The sequence below is a fragment of the Poeciliopsis prolifica genome, unplaced genomic scaffold, assembly GCF_027474105.1.
Source record: "Poeciliopsis prolifica strain line A6 unplaced genomic scaffold, Auburn_PproV2 SCAFFOLD017, whole genome shotgun sequence".
NCBI lineage: Eukaryota > Metazoa > Chordata > Actinopteri > Cyprinodontiformes > Poeciliidae > Poeciliopsis > Poeciliopsis prolifica.
Window position 1 is genome coordinate 1,479,846 of NW_026562392.1, and position 12,037 is coordinate 1,491,882.

Here is a 12,037-nt window from a genome sequence, read left to right on the forward strand (position 1 = left end):
GAGTGGAGATATAAAAGTCTGGAAGGTTTCATTACGACCCTCAGCAGCCCAGCGGCTGGTATTAGAAGCAGCAGGGATGAACCCAGAGGTAAGATTCATGGCTTTAAGCTGCTGATGTAGACACATCTACTGCTTCCCAATATTCTCCAGCATGTTGCTTTGATTAGTTACCTGAATTACAGTTTATTTTATTACACTTTAACTAAAATACTCATATATATTCTCTGAAGTTCCACTGAACCAGACCGGCTAATTTAGTTCCACTTTAATATCAATATTAACATGGGAATCGGCCGATGTTATTTTTTAACATATCGGCGTCGGCCCGACAAAAATAGTAATGACACTACTAATAATAAGAAACAGCAGATTTTATTTCCATCTTACTGCTGTTTGTAAGTGTTTTTTTGGGTAGAGGAGGGGCTGGTCATGTTTGGTCATGTGACATTGATGCAGTGCAGGATTTGTGATTTGTGTTTAGCTGATGCAAAGAGGCAAAGTAGGTGGGAGGTTGGTAGGTATAGATAAAATGGGTAAATATCATAACTGCAATATTAACGTCAGATATCGGTACGGACCAAAACTTTTCACATCAGTTCATTCCTAATATTAACATATACAATCTGAATACCCAGACTTTTCAAGATTTTTAAGTTAGAAATACATGTCACTTTATGTTGTTGGATGCAAAAAACAACATTAAACCAGCCAGTTATTTGAAAACTAAGAATTGACAGTTACCATGATGTTAATGTGGAAACTTAATCAGCAATGATCTTAGAAAAATAGTAGTTGCAGAGGGTTTTTAAAACTTTTCCAGCTTCACTAATGTACAGAGAGAATGACTATTGACAAGTAGAAAACATTCAAGACTGTAAAACTTGTGTCCCAGAAATGTTTGCCCAACTCAGTCTGATGTTGGTATGACTTTTCTACCCTTTTGGCAATTACTCTACCATATACTCATGGTGTTATAAGGTGTAGGTGTTGACTCAGTCAAAGTCCACACCTCAACCTGTCGCTGTGGTGGGACTATAAGAGAGTCAAATAGCTTCAAAACTCTGTCATCTGAAGCAATGGTGTAAAGAATAATAGACCAAAGTTCTTCTGCAGACACTTAGCAGATTACTCTCTGCTAAGGCCGTTTTGCAAGCAGTGGGATCGTGTTCTGGCCTTACTTCTTACATATGTTTTACCATGTCTGGTGGATCTGTACCAAGTGCATTATTTTACTATTTTTATAACTCTACTGTCCCCACGAAGGAATAGCACACACAAAACCATTAAATGAAGGTTTTCTTGTTTTTTTTAAATTTCTGGACTAGAGACCAGATGGCCCAGTTCCACGTTAGATCTGAACTGTCCACAATTTAGCATTTAAGTAGTTGCCTTTAATTAAATGGTAAATTTAATTAAAGGCCAGTTTACCAGGAGCTGCTTTCCATACACTTTTTTTTATTTCTGATACTGATACAGCTTAGCATCAGCCAATACATAAAAACAGTGGCGAATTGACTAAAAGCATATTTTTCTTGACTTAAATGTACTGAATTACACATTAATTTATAACTCTGCACCAGTACAGCACACTTAAATACAGCAATAGCTTCACAAGCTTGGTCAAACATGTACAAACAATACAGTTTTAATCTGTTCAGTCAGTGCAACTAGAAGTGAAACACTCAATGGAAAATAAAAGAAACTGAAAGTGACAAAAACAAGAGGTTGACTACCTTGGTAAAAATAAACTAACAGATCTTCTTTTATGTGATTCAAAAAATGCAACTAGTAATTCTAAATATTATGTAAAATGGATATTAAAGTATGATGTCCTCTACAATTAGGCTGACTAGATCTGCTCTTATGGATTGAGCACATTGTCATATTTTTTCTTCAATATCAGGTCTGCTCTAGATCTTAATATCAAATTGGTGCATCTCTGTTTTCAATGTCAATGATGCACAGTGTAATACCTGTAGCCTTTATTTGCTTAAAGTAGGGAATTTTGGCAGGTGTCAAGAGGGCAGAGGTCAGATGGAGGCCATGCTTTAGCACTGACCTCAGGAGACACTTTAAAAACAACACTAATTCCTTGTTCATCAGCTGAACGTTGCTGCAGACTCAGTTGGATTCCAACAGCACTTGGACATGTGATCTGACTCCTTGATATTTAACCACACCAGTTCACGTTTGCGGTCTACTACGGGAGGAAAACTATCCAACGGTAGTCAGTGAAGTCACCGTTCGGAATCCACACCCACTGCAGACTCGGGTGTTTGTGATCCGCGGGGCTGATCTGGCTGACAGATGGGGCAGACCGTGGGTAAGCAGAGGGTAAGCAGGGGCCGTGTACTGTAATAGTGCCTGAACGGGCATTGGGCCGGGCCAAGCCGGATGCTGTGACTATGACCTATATTAATAATTTACACACAGGATCTCCATGCTGCTCAGACTGGGAGGCCTAATTATCATTAGCAACACTAGCCAGAAGACACACATGCATGCCTCCAGGAAGCTGTCAAAGAGGGACAAACCTTTGTCCCTTTCCTCCACAAGATGTCCCACACAATACGACAGAGGAATTGCTACAAAGTCTACAACTTCCTTTTACTCAGTGATCAATTATTTCCATGACAACCAGCTTCAGGGTGAACAATAAACTTGTTCCCCACATAACTTTCAAGTCGACATGATTACATAATCACACATACTAAAACAGTCAGTTTACCAGGAGCTGCTTTCAGGTGCAGATGCATCTACAACTGGTGTACCAGTCGGTATTTTTGGTACTGTGTTGGTGTACCGAGTATTCAGTGTCAGCACCGTTAACCTTGATGTTCTTTCCAAACATAATGCCGATCCGTAACACTTTGCATAACAAGCATCAGATGCACTTGCCAAGAGGGGAGGAGGAAGCAAAGGCTGAGGTGGAAAGAAAGAGAAATGCTGCGTTATGGTTGGGGGTTGGGAGTCAGCACAGCAGGCTAGACTAGACCAGACAGCCTCTTATCTTCCTGACCCCCGTCTGAGTCTGTGTGTGTGTGTATGCATGTGTCCAACAGTGTGTCCCCCTATCCCCAAGCCAGACAATAGGGAAGGCCCTGTGCCTGATTGGGGTCAGCTGGTGGCTGCTGAAGGGTGGAGGAGGAGGAGGCAGTGGTAGCAGAGGGAGATGGGGGTGGGAGGTACGTATCAGACACCACTGTCTGACTTGTGTGTCTGGACTTGGACGATGAAGGACTTTAAAAAAAAAAAAAACACACACACAGACAGACACACACATACAGACAGCCAGCCAGCCCTCTGAATTGCTAATGAACAGAGAGGAGCAGTGAGACAACAACAAGGCTGTGGCTTCTCTTCCCGTCTCCCACATTTGTCCTGAGCCACTTAACTCCCTGCTGTGTGGTTAAACTGGGTCAAATTCTGAAACAAATATATATCTGTGAGATTAATAACTTCTCCAGTACCCTTCTGTGGTTACTGCAGAATACAAACAGAGCGGAATTTATATCTTAGACAATCAAATTCAGGTTTCAACTGGCTGACCCAAACTGTCAGCATAAGATCAAAGACATCTGGATAGGATGTTTAAAACTAACTCAGAAACTACCAAGGGTCAAGAATGCATTTATCTACAAGATACTACAACCAGCGTTTCACTGAGAAGGAACTCTGGTAATGCCCTCAGCAGACGCGTAGTTCCAAAAGGTGTTTGCGAATTGCTGCTGGCTCGCCTGAAGGAGCTTACTGGAGGAGTCGGAGGAGAGGAGGTGGTGCTCTGTGAGGTGAAAGATTGGAAACTTGGAAATTGCAGCTCTGAGGAGGAGCTTTGTCCTCGAAGACAGTGCTAGGTCCAACCAGGTGTTTTGCACCGCTGAATGGTTGCAATGGAGATCACAGAATTTCTCAAACAGGCATGAAATAATTAAGCCAACACTCCTGGTATGTTTTCGGTGAGGGAATAAAATTATAACATGATGTAAATCTTTAAAAAGCCAATTGAACATAATACCTCCCCTTTAAAACATTTTCTTTCCCTTTCACAATCATGTTAGTCTATCACAAAATATACCAACTAAAGTTAAAGTTTGTTGTACTGTGACATCATATGAAAAAGTTTAAGGGGTATGAACACTTATGCAAGGCACTCGTTTCTCAGTATTAAGAAGTTGCTAAACCATCGGCCTTTCTGTCCGAGTCCACTCATCTTGGGCTATTTGACTGTAAAGGACTCATGCAAAACATTTCCTTGGAAGTGATATGAAAATGTTTGGCTTTTGGTGCCTCTCTAGCAGAAAACTTTTTAAATGCTGCTTAAAACACTCGAGGTTCTGTACTGCTGTAATCACAGAGGCTTCCGAACTGCCCCCACCCCAGCGCCACGCCACTGGAATCTTTTCCATTTAAGCCCCTTAAAATCCAAGGAAAACCCTTCTAACCACTTGAAGAGACATGCAGTTATTCCTCTGTCTGGGTGTTCCAGCTCACATAAACAAACAGATTAACAAAAATCTGACAAACAGCGGGTGATGCAGCATTTCTTTTTTTTTTTTTTTTATCATTTGGAGCTTGCATTGTTTCATACGATCCACCATTAGTAATTTCAAAGCACGGAGGTTCGCAGAGGCTAATAAACACGCCAACCATTTCATTTGTCTGAATGCTGGGAAAAACTAATCAACAACAAGCAGGGGTGGGGGTGGGGGAAGCTGCCTTTGTACTGTCTGCCAGAACGTCTGCAGAACAGCATCTTGTTTGACTGTAATAGCTCCAATCCAGGCCCACAAACATGGAGTCAGAAGAAAGGAGCTCTTTAACATCTCAGACAGTCCAACTGTGTGTAAACTGTGTAAATAGATGCTGACCGAGACATCAGACCACTACTTCCCCCCTCCCCCAATTTCCACCACCACCACCACCATCCTCCTCCAACAGCCATCAGTGTCGTTCTGTTCCTTGACGGATGGGCCAGCACACTACAAATACAAATCTGTCCCAGTCCCAAGGGCATTTTGGGAACCCGGGGAGAAGGTCTGGGCCGTGGCTGAGTGTGTTGGGGGTGCAAAATCTAGACACAAAGGGAGTCCCAGTAGCCAGTGATGACACTGTAATGCTGAGCAGAGAGACCAGAGCTAACCAAGTGCAATTTCTGACATTGAATAGAGTTTAGACGGCACTGACTAAAGTTAGACTTAACGGAAAAGTGAGAGTAGGTGAGCTCTGGGGGTTCAGAGCTGCCAGTGGTGTCACATCCAGTTCACAAAACACCAACTGACAAAGCACACAATATAGGAACGTCACGTTTCTTCCTTTATTTTATTTCGATTTTCTTTTGGAAAGCCAAACACCTGTATGAAAACGCCACATAAGCAAATAGCATCAGCAGTATTTGTACAAGTCGACCAGTTATTCACAAAACAGAAAAAACTTGAAATTATCTACTTGAATTACATCTAATACAATAGAACTGTTCTGTAGAACCTGTGTTATACTGAACCATGATTGCAATATCACAATTCTAAGGGTCAGCTTGGATCATGTGGTAGGATATCATATTTGCCAGTTGGATATGCTAACTGCTCATACCTCATGTATGTTAGTGGCTGATATCCTGAAGCTCATACAGAGAAGCGGGGACGCTGAATCATGCTAAAGAAAGAAAATAATCATTAAAATTAGGGTTAATTACTATTTCAGTAATATTTTTTGTTCTGAAGTTTTTTTTTCTGAACCTCATCCCTAGGATTGCGGTTTTAAAATGTTATTTTTTTATTATTATTATAGTTTCAACCCAACAAAAACTTTCCATCACTTTTCCTGTGACTCCAGATAAACTGCAAGAGACTGGAGTTTCCTCCATCTGTATGGAGCATAGAATAATGCAGCACTGCCCCCTCCACACCTGTTGCAGCACACTGCCAGTTAGTTTGCTCAGAGAAGACTCGCAAATAATAGTTTTAGTCCAAAACAACCTGGACTAGAACCTAGAAAAAGGCTTTACCCAACTCAGACTATTGGGAACTACTACTACAAACATTTGTTGGTTGTTTATTATATTCTTTGTATTAGTTTATAATGTAAAACAATGGAAACTAAATCAAAATATTGTAATTTTTTACAACAGTGTGTAAAGCATTTGCTTTAAATGACAAAAATGAAACCATGTTAATTTTTGGTTGAAAATTTTGTTTAAATACCATGAAATGTGTATATATTTTTTTAATTCATCTTTTATTTCCAACATGGAGGTCCTCATTCAGTCAGAATCTGATCCTGACTCATATCCAACATGCCCAAAGTTTCCAAACATATTGATTTTACTCAAGTTAGAACGGCCCAACTGTCACTTAAACTCTTTATATAAATAATCTCTGTGTCTTGAACATGTTTGCAGAAAAAAAAAAAGTCACAACTTCCTCAGACTAGCAGAGTGTGACTCTATGTAAACCCTGAGGACCCAGAAGTGTGGAACTGTGCACCACTACATCCGGATGTTTAACAACGAACTCCTTATTGCTCAAATTTTATGAACTGCCAACTCATTGCAACAAGCCGTCCACTCAGGAGACGTGGTGGATTATTTAAGGCTCCAGAGAGACCCACCAAATATGTGCAGAAATCCCCACGCCCTCAAATTACTTACAAGAGAAAGGAATTTTTTTTCTGTTAAAAAAAAATAAAAAGTCAAAAGTTCCCCTTCACAAAAGGTGCAAAACTTTCCATTCATACCCAAAATCATAATGAGACTCTCTTTTAAACAAAAGCTTACCTTAGGTTTAATAAATAATGAAACTGAATAAAAAATTGAAGTTATTTTTGTAAACGTACCCAACCAACCCAAACCACAGAGAAATGTAGCTTTCTGGCAGGAGACTACGGTAATAAATAGCTGAGGCTGCATGTCTCTGGATGGAAATGTCTTATACATAACACCTCTGAGTTTCAGGTGGATGATCTGATTGCTGCAGACTTAACGGTTCCATTTGCAGAAACAAAGACAGTCATACATCTAAGAAAAAAAACACAAGGCTACCAGGACGCAAGGGGTGAAGGGCTTCATGTGTTTACTTTAATGCCTAAAGAGATGATCCAAGAAAAAAATCTTAAATATGATTTGGTAGCCTGCAATATGCATATCAGAAAGAACTGCTGGTGCTGCAGTAAGTGTTAGCTAATTATTCAAGTATTTGGCAATCAGCCCCACTATGCAATCATAGATGTTGTGCTGCTTATTGTCTGTTGTTGAGATATAGAGATGATTAACTGGTGAAGTCATTAAAGAATTATAACCAAGTGGTTTTATTGCCAAAACAACAATAAAACTCTTGTTTTTGAGATGGAAATAATGTTTTTTTCTTTGTCCAGTAGCAAGATAGACATCTCCTCATCTGGACTCTATGTACGCGATGACAGAATACCTGCAAGTTTTAAATGAAATTTAAGACGGAAAAACCATAAAGATTGGAGATGGATGGGAGATCCTACTGTATTACAGTCAAGCAAAGCAAAAGCAGTGAAACTTCTGGGTCCTGTTTGTGGCCTTTGACTGCAGCTTTGTGCTTCTCATAATGCATGAGGTTGGTCAGCAACAGATGTGAGTCAGTAATGAAACTTCATCCACCCAACTAGCAATAAATTTACACTTTTGCCAAAAACGCATAAAAGCGAGCCATGTAGCTAGCAAGGGTATATTAGCAGATAGTTAGCGGTAGCCTTAAGGAACCGAATGTTTTGAAACATAGAAAAGTCCTGTGAGAAAAACAACTACACAGAAGATTTAATTGTCATGTGAGAACAAAATTTATGACCCATAATTAACGTATTTCAGGCAAACTTATGTTTTGTTAAGAATGCAAGATATTTTAAGGCCTTAAATTTAGATACAAATTCAAAACTTTCTAAGGACTTACAGACACCCGCACAAGACAGATGATTGCAACACTTGCCAGTACTACTACTGTATGTCTCATACTTTAGTAATATCAGCTCCGCAAAATATTACTGAGTGCTTTTATTTTTTTATTTTAAGAAGATGTGAGGGCATTGTTACTTTACCCACTAAAAAGTCACAGTCAGAACTACTGGTGCACAGATAGATCGGCCTCAATCCCCTTCTTTTTGGGGAGTTGGCGGTTGGCGATTGATCGATACATAAATCTGAAGCCACTGCCAACTCAGCAACTTTTGCAACATTTCAAACAAAAATGCTGAGAAAAAAAAGAGAAAAATTCTGTGTTGGCCAAAATTTCCATCAGCAGGCTTTTTAAAGATCAGTAATCTGCAACCAGCCAGAAAACTACAATTGGTGCACCTCTAGTTGTTTTCCACACAGAAAATAAATCTGTCATTATTGTCGGCAATATGGTTTGGATTTTACCAGGCAGGATATTTAAACTGAACAAGTGGCTCTCTTCAACCTGCTCAGCTGCACAACTCTGCAGCAAACTTTCTCCACCCAGAGCATTGAGTCCAATCCTACATTTTCCTGAATGTCAGTTTACTTTTCCTGTCATTCCAGAGTGTACCAGGATCCACGTCACAAAACAACCCCGCTGCACTGTGATCAGTGTGACATCGCCTGATGGAAATGAAAGGGGCATTTTGCATTAGCTTTAAGTGAAACACCCTCACAGCTTTTCCTGCAGGGCAACAGAAAGATAAGGCTGTAGAGTCACACAAGGCGATAGAAAGAATCAATTCTAGATTAAATGGCTTCAGAGTGGAAAATGTTTGCAGAACACTGGCTTGTAAACTCACCCTGTGGGCACCGGATGTTCACAAAACACAGCAGCCTGGCATCTAGTTGAAAGCCTTCCCCACCATCTGACGAGTGAGTGCAAGTTAACGGCAGAGAAAGCGCGCCTACAACTGTTCCAACTTCGCGGCTCCATTATGTTACAACTACAATAAGAACGTAGCAACAGCAAGGGGAAGAACACTTGTTAAAGGGTTCCTGCCTTTCAAATCCTACATGAAAATCCCAACGTGTGGGACGGGGTTCGGTTCCTGGCCGTGACACGCCGTCTGAGCTGTGATCCCTCTGTGCTCGAGGTCTCTTTCAATTCCCCTCTTGTCGAAATAAAAGAGGGAACGCACAAGCAAGACGGCTCGCTCTGGTTTAAAGGAAAGAAGAGAAAAAAGGGAGGGAGGGAAGAAGAAAAGAAAAAAAGGGAGAGAAGAGACTGACTGTAGCTCTTTTCTTTAGCCAGATAAATCATCAAAGCATGAGCTGCATTATTCAGCCCTGCAGAGTCTGCATGACAACACAGCCGACAAACAAGAGCTCTTTTCAAACCAGACGGCCACTACAGTAGGGCAGCTATTTCCAACCACTTGTGAATGGAGCTCCCTCCGACTAGTGAGACATTGGGGACGAGCAAACTTAGTGAAAAATCAGCCGCCTGTCGTTTATCTCTGAGAACACACACGCACACGTGTGTTAACCCAAAACGCTGCACAGTTTGCTTTTCTGTTTTATGTTGGCACAGTAGTCAGTCAACACAATCTTCATGAACCTTCCATTCATCCATCCATCCATCCATCCATCCATCCATCCATCCCTGGGTGAGCTAATTAGGCGCCCTGCTGTATCACATAGTCCAAGCCCGGCTATGTGTATTTTTCCTGGCTAGCATCACCGTGGAGCCACAGAATAGTGGAACACCAGCCTTTCTATCACACACACACAAGCACACTTCTTGGTTACAATGTGGCGTCAGCACAACCACACTCAGCTGCCAGATCTAAATCTAATATCCTGGGTTCATCTCATGTTGCTCAGCTCTGGCCTCAGCACCTATGGAAATTACACATCACAGTAACTCTGTCCGTCTGTCAGTAGATTGTCAGTGGGTCTGTCTGTCAGTAAGTACATACGCCTGTCTGGCTTGGGAGGTGTCTGTGCCTCTCTGTTTATATCTTTGTCGGTACTTGTCTGGGTGACTGGTTATGAATCCGCCTGCCTTGTCTGCTATGTGGTCCTCTACTGTTTGTTTGCCTTTGTCTGTCAGTGGATCTGCCACACTGCCAACAAATACCCCCATCCCATGACTGTCTGTCTGTCTGTCTGTCCCCTGCACTGCTAGCAGCCCTGTCTGCTCTCCTAAACGCCCCTGCCTCGGCCATAAAGAGGAACATCTGCAGTGGATCAAGCAGGCAGCCAGCAGCAGGGCAGAGCTGATAATCATAGTTTCTCTCTGGGCTACTCGGGAGAGCAGACAGACATAACATACCATTCCAGCGTTTCCTGTCTGCGCTGACAGGCAAACTATTTAACCCTCTGTGGTCATTCCTCCTCAGCATATGCGCTGCTGCTTGGAGGACCAGGAATACTTCTGGAAAACTACCATAAAACTATAGCAACTCGTTAAAGTGACCCCGAATGTTAAGTTACGGAACTATTTCAACCATAAGCTAGCCATTACATTTTTAGAGCCTTAATTTTTCGAAAGCGTCTTTAATATGTACGCATAATATATATAATATCATTTTCGTTGAAATACACGCATTGAAAACAGGAGGTTTGTGTGAAGTTAGCTAAAAGTTTGGTCCAGACAGCGCAGACAAACTGCAGCTCCTTAAAGAGCACTTATAGGTTTAATGGGAGGAATTTTCAGCCAACCGCGTCGCTGTTAAAGGTTACATCTAACATGTTGTCCTTCTGTGGCTACACAAAACGCATTAAGCACTAAAGTCTCTCGGCAGCTTTTTAAGGTCAGGAGACCGTGAGAGGAGCAGAGAATGTTACTCACATATCTCCATTCCCTGTGGCTGGGAAGCGGTGCAGTTGCAGGAGCAGGTGACATTGGAGTTGCCAGGGCCGCCAGGGGCCGTTACGTTTTGCATGGGGCTGGGCAGACCGGGACACCGCTCCGGGGAGAGAGCCGCCGCCACCTCCGCTGCCGCCGTCGGGACACCCCGACGGAGAAACAACAGGAGGAAAAACTTCCAGGCAGCGGCAGCGCGCAGCCTGCCGCTACGAGTGAACTCCCCCGACAGCCTTCGCACTTAGTGTCACACGTCTCGTCTCACGCCATGTTTCTTCCAGGGCGGCTCGGACAGAGAATTGGAGCGAAAATTCGGGTTCGAACCATCGCTTAACGCATTCTGGCAACAGCTCTTCCTTGCCTTCCTCCGCTGCTGAGGGCAGCTGTCCTTCCTCTGTTGGTGCGGAGCAGACACAGAGGGTTCTGGCCCCGCCCCCAACAGACAGACATTCACTGAAGCCAATCACATTCCTGCAAGGGAGGGACTCAGTGGCTCAGAAACCGCTACCTTCAAGTTCTCAAAAGAAGTCAGAATTTTGACACAGTCGAGAAAAAGCATCCCTAAACAAAAAATAAAATAAAATCACCGCAGTACGATTCATTATGGCATAGCAAAACGATTTTACATTTATTTTTTCTGATTGCTTAGGTGATGAGAGATATATTTAAATAACAACTATTTAAGCAGAAATTGGTTGTTTAAAGATTAGGCTTGTGTGAAAACCTGGCATGCTAGAAAACTATTAATAATTGTTGCAGGAGTAACTGCTTTGTTCACTGCGACGTTCACGCAATTACAATCCAATATCAAAAGCACCCCAATGTGTGCTGCTGACATTCATCACTACACTACTCAGGAATGCATAAAGAGTACATAAAACCACCACCAGGGTAATGCTAGTTCTCCTGAGTATGTCTGGGTGAAGGGGCATGTTTGTGTGCCTTAGCCTTTTTTTTTTTTGCTAAAGTGTAAGTATTTGTATTGGTGTGAGTGTGTGTCAGTGCTTGGGGTTGTGGGAAGGTTGACCTGACACAGAAAACCGGCAGACGGCCGGGTCACAACTGACAATGGCTGTGGGAGAGCAGAACAGCGGAGAAGAGGAGGGGGAAGGAGAACTAGTTGGTCTGGTGTGTTATTTAGGGAGGGTGGGGAGAGCGTTTCAAGTTTCAATCCCTTGTTATGGCAGGCCACAGCCAATGGAGATGCTTCTTTTAGGGATCTAACCTTGAGGTGACCCCCACTGGCCCCCACCAATGCTGGTCTTGCG

At 42.4% G+C, this 12,037-nt stretch overlaps 1 protein-coding gene across 2 annotated transcripts in view; it reads right to left on the reverse strand.

Moving 5' to 3' along the window:
* LOC129367440 (low-density lipoprotein receptor class A domain-containing protein 4-like) overlaps window positions 1-12,037 on the reverse strand; it is a 215,163-nt gene that overhangs the window by 30,766 nt on the left and 172,360 nt on the right. The window contains exon 1 of one of the 2 annotated variants that reach the window (XM_055041850.1): window positions 10,755-11,164. The exons of the other annotated variant lie outside the window; for it this stretch is intronic. Within the exon in view, the coding sequence (XP_054897825.1) occupies window positions 10,755-10,848 (94 nt within the window). The 5' untranslated portion in view covers window positions 10,849-11,164. Of the gene's footprint in view, window positions 1-10,754; window positions 11,165-12,037 lie in introns of those variants that run through there. 2 annotated transcript variants of the gene reach the window in all.